This window comes from Anolis carolinensis, chromosome 6 (assembly GCF_035594765.1).
Source record: "Anolis carolinensis isolate JA03-04 chromosome 6, rAnoCar3.1.pri, whole genome shotgun sequence".
Lineage (NCBI taxonomy): Eukaryota > Metazoa > Chordata > Lepidosauria > Squamata > Dactyloidae > Anolis > Anolis carolinensis.
The window spans coordinates 15978900-15992303 of NC_085846.1; the positions used below are offsets into that span (position 1 = coordinate 15978900).

The 13404-nt window shown below is 38.5% G+C and overlaps 1 protein-coding gene across 4 annotated transcripts in view; it reads left to right on the forward strand.

Annotated features, from left to right (window-relative positions):
• LOC103280217 (immunoglobulin superfamily member 1) overlaps positions 1 to 12677 on the forward strand; it is a 65111-nt gene extending 52434 nt beyond the window's left edge. The window contains exons 1-11 of one of the 4 annotated variants that reach the window (XM_062983716.1): positions 1697 to 1828; positions 2221 to 2256; positions 3657 to 3731; positions 4245 to 4525; positions 6323 to 6589; positions 8443 to 8730; positions 8883 to 8996; positions 9595 to 9619; positions 10515 to 10567; positions 11148 to 11185; positions 12089 to 12667. In XM_062983716.1, the coding sequence (XP_062839786.1) occupies positions 1800 to 1828; positions 2221 to 2256; positions 3657 to 3731; positions 4245 to 4525; positions 6323 to 6589; positions 8443 to 8730; positions 8883 to 8996; positions 9595 to 9619; positions 10515 to 10567; positions 11148 to 11185; positions 12089 to 12223 (1341 nt within the window). In that variant the 5' untranslated portion in view covers positions 1697 to 1799 and the 3' untranslated portion in view covers positions 12224 to 12667. Of the gene's footprint in view, positions 1 to 1692; positions 1829 to 2220; positions 2257 to 3656; positions 3732 to 4244; positions 4526 to 6322; positions 6590 to 8442; positions 8731 to 8882; positions 8997 to 9594; positions 9620 to 10514; positions 10568 to 11147; positions 11186 to 12088 lie in introns of those variants that run through there. The other 3 variants (XM_062983717.1, XM_062983719.1, XM_062983718.1) reach the window with 3 other exon arrangements.
• Positions 12678 to 13404: the final 727 nt, after the last annotated feature.

The following is a 13404-nucleotide window of genomic DNA, read 5'->3' on the forward strand; positions in this document are numbered from 1 at the left end:
TTGGGTAAGACTTTCATTTTTACTAGGGCTATTCTGCCGAACCATGATAATCGCAGATTATTATAATCCTTTAACTTCCCCTCCATGTGTTTTCTTAATTCTTCTAGATTTTTTCTTTCTATGGATTTTAGATCTTTGGTTATGATTATTCCAAGGTATTTTATATTTTCTTTTATGCTTATTCTCATGTCTTTTATATCCATCTGCTTTTTAAACTCCTCTTCCTCCTGCTTGGTATAATTAAATAACATTGCTTCTGATTTATTCCAATTTATCTTCAATCCAGTTGCCCATTCAAATTCTGTTAAATGTTTCTTAATTATTTCCATTTTCTTCATTATCTCCTTAATTGTTATCAATGTGTCGTCCGCAAATAAGCTAATTTTTCCTAACTTTGTTCCTATGCCTTCTAATTCCTTGTCTTTTCTTATTACATTGGCTAGTAATTCCATTACCATTGCAAATAGTATAGGCGACATAGGACATCCTTGCCTTGTACCTCGTGTTACTTTTATCTCTCCTGTGATTCCATCATTTAGTATTATCTTTGTATAATTATCTGAATACAATTGGCTCATTATATTTTTGAACCTTTTTCCTAATCCAAATTTGTTCATTATTGTTTGAATAGTTGGCCATTCCACACTATCAAAGGCTTTAAATATATCCAGTGCTAGAATCCCCGCTTTGTTTTTTTCCCCTTCTATTGTTTGTATTTTATTTATTACTCTTCCTATCAGGTTGGACATTTGTCTCCCTTTAACAAACCCACATTGATCTTGTTTTATATATTTATACATAAAGTTGGTCATTCTGTTGGTAATAATCGCTGTTAAAATTTTTGCATCTTGATTAATTAATGATATTGGTCTGTAAGAACCAGGGTCTGTCAAGTCTTTTTTTGGTTTGGGTAATAGTATTGTTAATGATTGTTTCCATGATCCTGGTATTCGTTCTCCATCCATTATTGCATTGAATAATTCTAATAATTTTGGAGTTATCATTGCCGCAAATGTTTTATAATATTCTGGGCCCAGCCCATCAGGTCCAGGCGCTTTCCCAATTTTTAATTTCCTAATTACTTGTTCTATTTCTTCTTTCTTAATGGGCAATATTTTTTATTGTTTCAACATTACAACATCTTGGTTACACCTAGTTTTCATTAGTGCTCATACTTATACACACTTCATTTTCATGTAACATTTCTTTTGTCTGCACCTTCTCTTTGTATACATCCTTCTCTTCGATGACATTTTAAAAATTGTTAACACTTTTCATCTTCAGTTAAGTGCTGGGCTCTGTTTTTGATAATTTGTACAGTGGTGGGGAGGTCTATTCTACACAGCATCATTTGCCCCAGACGTGGGCAAACTTCAGTCCTCCAGGTATTTGGATCTCAACTCCCAGAAATCCCAGCCAGTTTACCGGCTGTTAAGAACCTGGAGGGCTGAAGTTTGTCCATGCCTGCTTTATCTTCAAACAGCAATGCAAGCCCCTCTTTTGTTACAGCATTTTGTGATTTGCTTGTATATTTATTGCATTTTTAAAAGGTCTGTTTATTCAAGTGCATATCAGTAGCCTTACTGCATGGTACAATGTGTGACCACAGGAGATCTTTCCTGCTGATTGAAAGTTTCTGAGAGATAGACGCTTCAGAGTGGGATGGCAGATGATACTGTTATCAGTTTCCTGTCAGTCCGGATGCAATGTGGGGTCTCACAAAAAAAATGCCATCAATATACTTGACAATAGTAGTGCGGGAGCTTACTGTTTGCAGGACCTAATATTTCTTTGTTAGGATGCCTGCTTTCTTCATCCTTTTACTCAGGTGAGGGCAGATGACAGAAGAAAAGCCATTGATAAAGGAAGACAGGTTGTATGGAAGGCAGGTGGGGAGAAAGATAGCTTTCAGCTATCTGAAATGAAATGTTTTGTGTACAAGTGAGGTATTGGGATAGAAAAACTTCATCCCTAAAGGGATGGGGCTATGGAAGAGGCTTCTTAGTGGTGAGTAGCACAGCACTCGGTCCATGCTCAGAGGCTCATTGTTTGGATTTGCTGTGTAGGAGGGATGACTTTCTAGGCAATGATAATGTTTTCTGGAGACTAGCCTCAGATTTTATCATGTTTGTGTTTTGGGCAGGCAAGGCAATGGAGAAATGTGGTGATATTGCAGAGATCTTGTCCTTGTTTTAGTAATGGCTGTTTCTCCCTTTCCAGGATGCTCATTGTGACAGGAGAACAACAAACACAATGGTAAGAATATGACAACAATAACAAATGGGAAACGCATTGGCCTCTTTCCAATGGAGTGTGCCTTTGTTCTTGTCTTTAGCTGCTTTTCAACAATGGTTAAATAGCTTTCCAATCTGCTTTCAACTGTGGATGCTGAAGTTTTAACTCTTACTGTTCTGTTTTAATTTTGCTGATCAAGAGTATGGTATTTCTATGGGTGCATCTATACATTCGAATTAATGCATTTTGACACCATTTCAACTGCCATGGTTCAATGATATGGAATCCTGGAAGTTGTCGTTTGATGAGGCACCAGCACTATTTGGCGAAGACTTTGGGCCCTTCCACACAGCCATACAGCCCAGAATATCAAGGCAGAAAATCCCACAGTATCTGCTTTGAACTGGGATATCTGAGTCCACACTCCCATATATTCCAGTTCAAAGCAGATAATGTGGGATTTTATTCAGCTGTGTGGAAGGGGCCTCAGTAAAACTACAATTCTGTAGTATTGAGCTAGGGCAATTAACATGGTGCCAAATTGCATTATTTATACAGTATAAATGCATATAAGACTAGTATTTCTATTTTATCTTGGCAATTCAATGGCAGACCTTTTATCTCAATTTTTGAATGGTAAAACAACACTTATTTACATACTCTTGAGTCAGTGAAATGTAAATGCCGGTGGATCTGCTTTAGTTGGGACTAGCAATTAGCTTTAGTCTAATAGGCTTTATGTTTTCAATTGTTTTTCTGATTATTAACCTCCAGATGTTTTGGTCTACAACAATGATGATCTTTAGCCACCAGACATGCTGACAAGGACTCATGAGTCCCAAACATCAGGATGGTGTTGCCTAACCTGGTTTGCAGTGGTGCTTAAAAAAGCAATTTCTGTTTAGATCGATTATATTGTAAGAAACTTTTTTGTCCATGAAAGGAGGAGAATTAAATAACTACCTAGATAAAATAAATATTAAATGCAATTCCATTTGTGGGGTGTTAAAGATTTGTGAAATTAGATGAGGAGGTAATCTTTTTGTTGTTCTTGTTGTGGCATAAAATAAAAAAAACTGCATTATAATGTTGTTGTTGTGAGCAAATCTTGTCTTTTTTACTGGATATGCAATTACTCTATTACAGTCCACAACATGTGACTGTGGAGAAGAGAAAACCACAGACCACTTATTACTATGCAGTCTGAGACCTGCCACATGCACAATGGAGGGTCTTCTTATAGCAACACCAGAGGCACTCCAAATGGCCAGCTACTGGTCAAAGGACATTTACTATAATGCCAAGTTTTTAACTTTGTGTTTTTAAATACATTACAACTGTACCCTTGCTTAGCTTCTGATATGATAAATAAATACCTTTTGCAGCCCTGCTAATGTTCTCTATTTCTTCATTTTTTTCAGGGGCAATTATGACTTCCCAATCAGGAATGGCCAAAACACAAGATTTGACCAATATTTCATTCATTCCAGTTATAAGTAGGTTACTTTGTATTTTTTTAAATATAGATTGCCAACATATTTAACAGAAATATCAATTAGACCTGGGAGTTGTAGTTTTACAAAATCTCTAGTCCTCTCTGCCAAAGGGTTATGGTGCTTGACCAAGCTACAGATCCCAGGACTATATAGCATTATGTCATGGCAATTAAAGTGATGTCAAACTGCATTCATTCTACACTTGTAGATGCAGTTAATACTTCATTAAACTCCATTACTGGCTCTGTAAATGAATGAAAACAAGGTAAGAAGTAAAAACTACATCAGGCAACTGAAGGTAGGTGGATCAGATCTCAGACATAGGTTTGAAGAAAACTTACCGCTAGTTTACACTAACATTAGAGAAGACAGTACATCAGTTGGGGTTATTCCATTCTACAGAGAGGACATTGATAAGATGAATGTTTCTGCTTTAAAAAGAGAGAGCTTTTATGTTGTCCCTTACCTTTTTACCAAAACATGATTTTTGTATTTATTTTCTTGTTAATCCAGAAAGATGCCCATAGATCCATACAGCCAATTGTATCCTGTTTTGGTATTCCCTCTTGGAAAAGTGGCCGTTATCTACTGTAATAACACCTTTGAGATTCAGGATTCTGTCTTTTTAATGAAAGATGGAACATACACAGGTCATAAAAGCTACATCTCTAGAGGCCATCCTATACTTTTTGATTTTCATGTGAAACAAAACCATGGAGGGTTGTACCAGTGTTGCTATGGATGGGATTGGTTTTCCTGCAGAATTATGGAAGTACTGGAAGTAATAATAAGAGGTAAGAGCCTCAAATGAAAATTTTGGTCTGGATTTTAGAGAAATATCTGAAATCAGGCGGATGTTTCTGTTTAAATGGGGCCACAACAATGGCTCTGTCACACTACACAGTTATAGCAATATGATTATACTTTAATTTTCTCAACTGCATCTCTAAAATCCTAGAATTTGTAATTTTGGGGGGCCCTATTGGAAATTATAACCTTCTTCAAGCCTCTATAATTTGTTTATCTATAATCCTGTTGTTTGCTTATTATATGTATGTTCTGAAATGCAGCTTTCTTTCCTTGCTCTATGTTTTTCCTGAGAAGTTGTGAGAGGGGCTGCAGACCACATGATCCGCTCTCAGAAGAGCACAGAGCACAGACTTCTTTGGACCATTGGTTCTCAACCTGTGGGTCCCCAAGTGTTTTGGCCTTCATCTCCCAGAAAGTGGCTGGGATTTCTGGGAGTTGTAGGCCAAAACACCTGGGGACCCACAGGTTGAGAACCACTGCTTTCGACTTTGGGACTGCTCAGATCACAGAGTTGCAAACACTTGCCTGTTGTCTATTGTAAGAGAGATGTTCTGACTAGATGGCACAGAAACTATCTCAAACATATCTGTAACTGACAGATAAGTTATGTACCTGTGTGTGCTGAAGGTTGTGAGTAAACCAAATACAGTAGAGTCTCGCTTATCCAGCATAAATGGGCCGGCAGAACATTGGATAAGCGAAAACGTTGGATAATAAGGAGGGATTAAGGAAAAACCTATTAAACGTCAAATTACATTATGATTTTACAAATAAAGCACCAGAACATCATGTTTTACAACAAACTGACAGAAAAAGCAGTTCAATACATGGTAACGTTATGTAATAATTACTGTATTTATGAATTTAGCACCAAAACATTGCAATGTATTGAAAACATTGACTACAAAAACATTGACTACTTAAAGGTGTACTGCATTGGATAATACAGAACGTTCGATAAGCGAAAGTTGGATAAGCGAAACTCTACTGTATGTTATTTTTACCAAAGTCTACTTTATTTGTCTCTTGAATGCATAATATAAAACAAGTTGTTTTATGGGAGAGTAGATATATTTTGGGCACTGAAAAACACTTCTGAAGAACTGCTATGTTTTATGCACTGGCATATTCTCTGTTTCCTGACATCAGAGACAACAGGTTATTCAGTCTAACAACTGAAGCCAATTGTCTTGCATAATTACATTTGGTTGTATACTACTTGAGAAGATTATATGTAAGCAGCAGGTCTGTAGCCAGAATTTTGATTTGGGGGGTGCTGGGATTTTGCTTCGGGGGGGGGGGGCTGAGTCTGGGTGGGAGAGGATCTACTCTAGCAAACATTTTGTATCATTATCGCAATATCCCCATGCATATGGGATATATTGAGCATGGTGATCAGATCATGATATGAATAAATATAACAGTTTAAATAATAAATGTAAGGCCTTCTCGCAGACCATCCTGAGAATTTCGGGGGGGGGGGGGCTTGAGGGGCTTCGGCTACATGCCTGGCAAGCGGATTTTTGACTCTTCTCAAAAAGTTATGATGTTGAAAAGGTCGTGCTTTTCTAAAAGGCACAAAGAAAAGACTGAGAAGTGACACGATTGCTATGTTTAAGTTACTGAAAGTATGTGTGTGTGAGAGAGAGAGAGAGAGAGAGAGAGAGAGAGAGAGAGAGAGAGAGAGAGAGCTTGTTTTCTGCTGTTCATCCCTGCTGGCCAGAATCCTTGTTTCTAGCACTTCTGTGATCCTTCACAATGTCTTCTTTTCCTTTGTACAGATCCCAGCTTACATAGACCACAAGTCTCCTTTGGATCTATTCCAGTAAGCATTGGAGAAGACTTTACCGTCCATTGCAGAGTCCAAGAAAATGCCAACAAGTTTTATTTCCAAAAGGATGGGAAAGAGGTGCCTCACCAAAGGCCATCCAAGAATGAGATAACCATCCAAAGAGCAACTGAGGAGTATGTAGGGAATTACAGCTGCAGCTATTCCCGTCAGTTTCTCATGTCTAAACCCAGTGACTCTATGATGCTGCTAATAACAGGTGAGTGCATTCACATCCTTCCCTCTCCTTTTTTTCACTGTTGAATTTTAGTTTAATAGAAAAGCACTAGGCTGCTTCTTTTGATAGGGCAATTGGAGGAAGAAATCAGTGAGAAGATGTCTTCTTAGAGGTACTGAGGAAATGAGGAATAATATCAAATTTATTTTTCTGAAGTGAGAGCTGTGTGATTTAACTCTTCCAGAAAAGTTAAATCACATATCCCTCAGAGATGAGGAATCTACAGGTGGAAATGCTTTGAGAAAGGAGAAAGAGGAAATATCTTCCCAGAAAAGATGGGGTACATCTACATTGTAGAATTAATGCAGTTTGATGCCACTTACATTGCCATGGTTCAGTGCTTTAGAATCATCGGAGTCATAATTTTACATGATCTCTATCCTTCTCTGCCAAAAAGTGCTAGTGCCTCACCAAACTACAAATCCTATGATTTCATAGCACTGAGTTGTGGCAATTAAGGGCCTTTTCACACAGCCCTATATTCCAGAAAATCAAAGCAGAAAACTCCACAATATCTGCTTTGTACTGGGGTATCTGAGTCCTCACTGTCATATATTCCAATTCAAAGCAGATAATATGGGATTTTATTCAGCTGTGTGGAAGGAACCTAAGGTGATGTCAAATAGCATTAATTCTACAGTGTAGATGCACCCTGGGTTAGAGTGGCCAGAATTATTCTTTTTCCATTGTCTTTTTGTTTTACAGTTTTGACAACTATTTGAACTTCTCTAGTGCTAGATAAAAGTGTGAATGTGAGAAAAGCTTTATAGTGGTGTTTGCTCTTCTGTGCACAGGACTGCTCTTTTCCAGATATATGAGGCTAAATTGTTGATGAAGAGAGTGCCCTCCCATCTCTATGTTAAGACATTTTTGAATTCTCAAATGTTCTTCAAGAAAACATCTCGTCCATGTCCAGTTTTAAGACAGTCAGAAAAAAAGAAAGAGGAAGGAAGCCATCTTGTCCTCCTATGATGCTGTAAACATCTTTCTCAATATATCAGCTACTAGCAGAGCCGCTACTTGGACTGTGAAATATCTGTCAGCAGGTTCAGGTTCATTTTGTGAGATGTTGCTGTAGAGAAAGTAGCACTCATCCAACTAGCACAATTTTAAAAATGTATGTGCTGTACATAGCCATAGTTATTCCTAAAACTGTGGTTTCCACACTCTGATCCTTCATGTGTTTTGGATTTCAATTCCTTGAAGTCTCAGCCACCTTAGTGAATAGTCAATGATTCTGGGGCAGTTTCAGAATGCAGATATGCATTGAACTGGATTATATGGCAGTGTAGATTTATATAATCCAGTTCAATGCAGTTTATTTGCATGCTGAGACTGGATTATATGGCAGTGTGTAGATCCAGCCTGGGAGGTGAAGTACCTAGAGAAGCTAAGCTAGAGTATCACTAGAGAATCTAGGGTCTTTTCAGCACAGTTTGGAATTGCATTATATGGTCAGTGTAGACCCCTATAATGTACTTCAGTGCAATAAAGGCACTATATTGGTCACCAAGCATGGACAAACTTTGGCCCACCAGATGTTTTGGACTTCAACTCCCACAATTCCTAACAGCCAGTAAGCTTTTAGGAAATGTGGGAGTTGAAGTCCAAAACACTTGAAGAGCCGAGGTTTGCCCATGCTTGGTTTGCCCATACTTTCAACAGTGCAGCAGATAGCATATTGAAGTGAAGATAAAGTGCAGCAAAAGTGAATATTTGTTTGAGAGACCGTTTTTGGCTTTACAGAGAAAAGGAAAGCAAAAGTCCCCATGGATGGATGACATGACTGACATACTGTGCTTGCCATCTCATTTTCCATTTCCTTCTTTTCCTAGATCCTCACCTACCACAGCCAGACATCTCCAGCAGCTCAAGTGGGCCAGTTGCCCGTGGGGGAGAAATTGCAATTCAGTGTGAAATTAAAAAGCCAACTGTCATATTCTATCTCCATATAAATGAAAATCCACCAAAAAGAATAATCGAAACTGATGGGAAAAAGTGCAAATACTACTTTAAGAATTTCAGCGTAACAGATCAAGGGTCGTATAGGTGCAGCTGTGCACTCCCAGAAAAGCCTTTTCTGATCTCAAACAGAAGCCATTCCCTGGACCTTTTTCTATTAGGTATTTTCCTAATTCTCCATACTCGCTTGGAGTTTTAGTTTCATTTTATGCTCTTTCCATACAAAATACATCTGTCTCTTTCACTTTCTGGATTAAAGTAGGGAATATTTTAAAGAGGGCCCCTACCGTCACTGTTTTTTCATGTTTTTCAGATGAGGAAGCCAATAAACCCAGACACACTGATCCCATTGCCATTGGTGTATGTGTAACTTTCATCATTCTCTTCCTGCTTCTTGTTATTTTTTGGTACAAAAGAAGAACAGATGGTAGGTCTGACCCCTGTTGAAGAAATTCAGACATTCTTGATCAGGAATCTGGAAAGAGGCCAAGGGAATCTAGTAAAGATTGGACGGTTTTACGCCCTTACAGAATCTAATAGTAAATGATATTAAAAAGTTTAGCAGGGGGGATCATATATTTAACACATACATGAACAAACATTTGGGGCAGTGGTTCTCAACCTGTGGGTCTCCAGGTGTTTTAGCCTGCAACTCCCAGAAATCCCAGCCAGTTTACCAGCTGTTATGATTTCTGGGAGTTGAAGGCCAAAACATCTGGGGATCCACAGGTTGAGAACCACTGATTTGGGGGTTGGGGGGTTTATAAAGATTCCCCATACTGGAAAATGACTAGAAATTCATTTTAACTGTGTCCAATCCACTGCTAAATTTCAAACAGCCTTATGATGACTTGGTACCAACTCTTTCATCTGTCTTTTCAAAGTCCCCAACATTTCATAGATGATCTGTGGTCAAACAGATATAGATAGATAGATGGTTAGATACACAGACACATAGAGATGCTGGTTTTGCTTGTAGGCTTGAACTTGAGAAAAATTCCTTTCAATGCTTTGTTTCTTTACAGCACTATTGGAAGAAACACAAGCAAGGTAAGAGGTCTCAGGTATTCAGCTTGAACTCCACTGTCTTGAACCCCACTTGGCCTAGGAATGATGAAGAGCAGATGTGAAGAACCAGACTTGCTTTATAATAACAATTACAATAACAATAACAATAATAATACTTTATTTGCAGACTGCCCTATCTCCCTGAAGGGACTCAGGGCGGTTTCCTTCATATATGGCAAACATTCACTAGCAAAAAGGGGCAAAAACTTACAAACAAATTACATTTAGAAAGCGAGTAGTGCAGTAGAAATTTATTTTTAAAATTATAGTAATTAGAAGAATACACTTTATTCTATGTTTACTAGACTGGAAGAGAAGAGAACGTCTGAGAACCAAGAAAGTTTCCGAATTCTCTTAGAACTAACATTACATAGTAGATTGTGAGGTGCAACTAAAGAGATCCAAATTTTCTAGGAGTCATGATGGATGGATGGTTGTAGATTAAACTGCAGGAAACAGAATATTTCATACTCTGAGGAAAAGGTGAGTTCAAGCAGATTAGAAAGGTTCATTGAATTTTTCTTTTGGCTGACTGTGCTTCCATTTTCCAGGGGAATGACCTTTGGTGTTGAGTGAAGAGTTGAATGGATGGTTAATCACTGTAGGCTTCTGGAGTTATTTAGGGTGCAGATTCAAAATTGCATCGGATAGAACACATCAGCTTTAGTTTCTTAGATGTGGCTCTCATGATTTTCTGTGGGTGAGCAGATGACGACTAGTGTATGGCATATGTTCTTTATCCCAAAAACTACAGTGTAGGGGAACACTGGTGCCATTTTTGGAACCAGAAGGTCAAATATACACATGGCTAACGTTTGAGGCACCAAAATACATATTGGCCAGTCTTACACGGTTTTTCTTTTCCCCTCTTGATTAGTGGCGAAAGCTCTTTCAGAGTTTTGAGGGCTCATCGGGCTACAAAATCTTCTGGTAAGAGCAGTGTATGAGTCATATTGCATCATGCTATGGATGGTATCAGATTTGGGAATCTCCAAATAAGTATCTTTACTTTCCGGGTCTTCCAAGGAATAGTTCCACAAAATGAAGAAATCTTTTGGGATTTCACTCCTCATAATGGTTGTTTCCGATTCTCCTTTGAGTCCTCTCTGAAACTGGTTTGGGGACTTGGTCTGTTCTTATTTGTAGCATCAGCTTGTTCCTTTTCAAGTATGTTTTTTCTCCCTTGATATATGGTTGGCATTGTTTTCTGCCACCCCCTCCATTATCTTCCCTGGGTGTCCCTTCCCCAGTATCCACATCCCCTATTTCAAACATCATTTTCAATCTGGTAATGATTCCTTGCTGTCCCCTCCCACATACACATTTCCCCTCTAAAATGATCTGGGAACATGGCAAAAATGTCCCTCACCCCACCCTTAGTGGACATTTTGGGGCAAAAATTATTTTTAAATGTTTATCTTTAGGAGATTCTGGGGTCCCTGGAGGTTGCATATGGCCACGGCAGCTTATAAGAAGTGTTTTCAGTGTTCATCTTATTTTTCATCCACAGGCACTTCAAAAGCTGGAAGAAAACACTTGGAGAAGGAAGTGAGTTTCTTTTGTTGGTTTTCTGAAATATGGGCTGAAAGTCAAAAAGAGTCAAAATAAGGGTTGACCTACTTCAACACATCTAAGACCCTCTCATGTCAGGATAAAGTTCAAAATGGCATTCACTCATAGTCCACTGACAAACCATCCATCTTCTGTTAACAACAACAACAACAACAACAACAACAGTATTTTTAGGCTGCCCTGTCTCCCCACAGGGACTCAGGGTGGCTTCCAGGCAAAAAGGCAACATTCAATGCCTTTAAACAACACATAAATCAAAAACAGTGCAATATAAACATTATAAACTCATAAGTTATGTTAAGCAAATTCTTCTCTTCACCCCCTCAATGTGTAGAGAGAATGAGCAAACAACAAGAAATAGAGCTCACTGGAAAGGTCTAGTTCATTAGTCAGTTCCTGACCTTGACATAAGACATTATTTCCTGGTGAAGCATTCTTCTGTGTTGTTAGTTTGATGTTTTCATCATGGAGTGGAAGGCAGGTAAATCCTGAATACAGAAATAGAGGGGTGAGTACCCTGGGGTACTGACATTCCCACATTGTTTGATTTCTGGTGGGAATGAATTAGAGTGGAGCCCTTGGTGGTACTGAAGTCCTGGTACTCTCCACCCCATTCAAATACAGTTTTAATTTGGATGGCACTGGGGACACACACTGAATTGCTGTCATGACAAATTAATTCCTTTTGTGTATTTAAGTGATTTTGTATCTGTGTGTCTTGTAGAAAAAGGCACCTTATTTCCCATGCAAAATATGGAGGGGGGGGGGGGCAAAAAGGACCCTGCAGACAAGAACCCTTGATCTACTGAGATTCATGTAGGGCATGTTTGATTTATATCTTATACGTCACCTCTATCAATGTGCCTCATCTTCTTGCAGCTTCCAAAAGATGACCCTGCCACCCAGCAACAAAACATAGTCTATGCCGAATTGAAGAGATATACCTCAGACATGCCCCAGGCAGAAGCTGAAACTGATGATGATGTTGTCTACGCCACAATTACTGTTCATTAATCCACAAATGTTGGGAGTCCTGAAAGATCTGTGTGTCTTTTGGATGGCTTCCTATCATAATGTTGGGAGTGCTGAAGAAGTTTTGGGATTACGGATCTTTGGGCTGTATAGGTTCACCTAGCAAATGAACTTCAGTTGTTTTCAATTCTTTTCCTGGCTTTGTGATAATAACATACTCGCAAGTAGGCATTAATGAAATCAAAATTCAAACCAACTTCAATTCAGACTTACATGCCTTGTTATCCATTTCAATAAACTTCTAATTTTTTCTCATAAACAGAACTGCAAATGCTTTGTATTTAAAGACTATTTAACCTTGAATATGTTTTAATGGTTTTTACCTGGGAATTTTTTAAATACTGTTTATATTTAATCCTGTTTTAATGTTTGAATACTTGTATATTTTAAACTGTATGTTGATGCTTTTACTTTAGGCCACTTTGAGTCTCCTGCAGGAGAGATAAAGCAGAGTTTAAATAAGTAAATATAATAATAATAATAATTCAGAAGTTTTTTTTTTATCGTGTCAGAAGCAACTTGAGAACATACTGCAAGTCACTTCTGGTGTGAGAGAATTGGCCATCTACAGAGACGTTGCCCAGGAGACTCCCAGATGTGTTACTGGGAGGCTTCTCTCATGTCCCCACAAGCTAGAACTTACAGATGGAAGCTCACCCCATCTCACAGATTCAAACTGGCAAGCTTCAGGTGAGCAACACAACCTTCAGGTCAGCAGTTCAGCCGGCACAAGGGTTTAACCCATTACACCATCGTGTCTCCTAAGTGATGTGGTGACATCACTTACAGAAGTGCACAGAAATAAGTAGACCTCTTGCTATTTTAAATTGAGATTCGGAAGAATTCATAGTGGTCAGGATCCTGATCCACAAGTAAGACTCATGTCTTACATTATGACGATGTTAGAGGAGATATATGAAATCTGGAATACAAGTTCAGATATTCCATGTCATGCTCATGGAAATTGCCTAACTATTAGATCAAAACAGACTTTGAGTGAAGTATTGAAAAAGTCATTCATCAAGCCTGTATATGCGTCAGTCTCTACTGATTTGCTGATCCCCATCAATCCTAGCAGCTGCTTGCGGGTAAGTGGGGTGTTAGGGACTTTCATAGGCCCTATATAGCGCGTGCGCTCGCTCTCTCTCTCTCTCTCTCTCTCT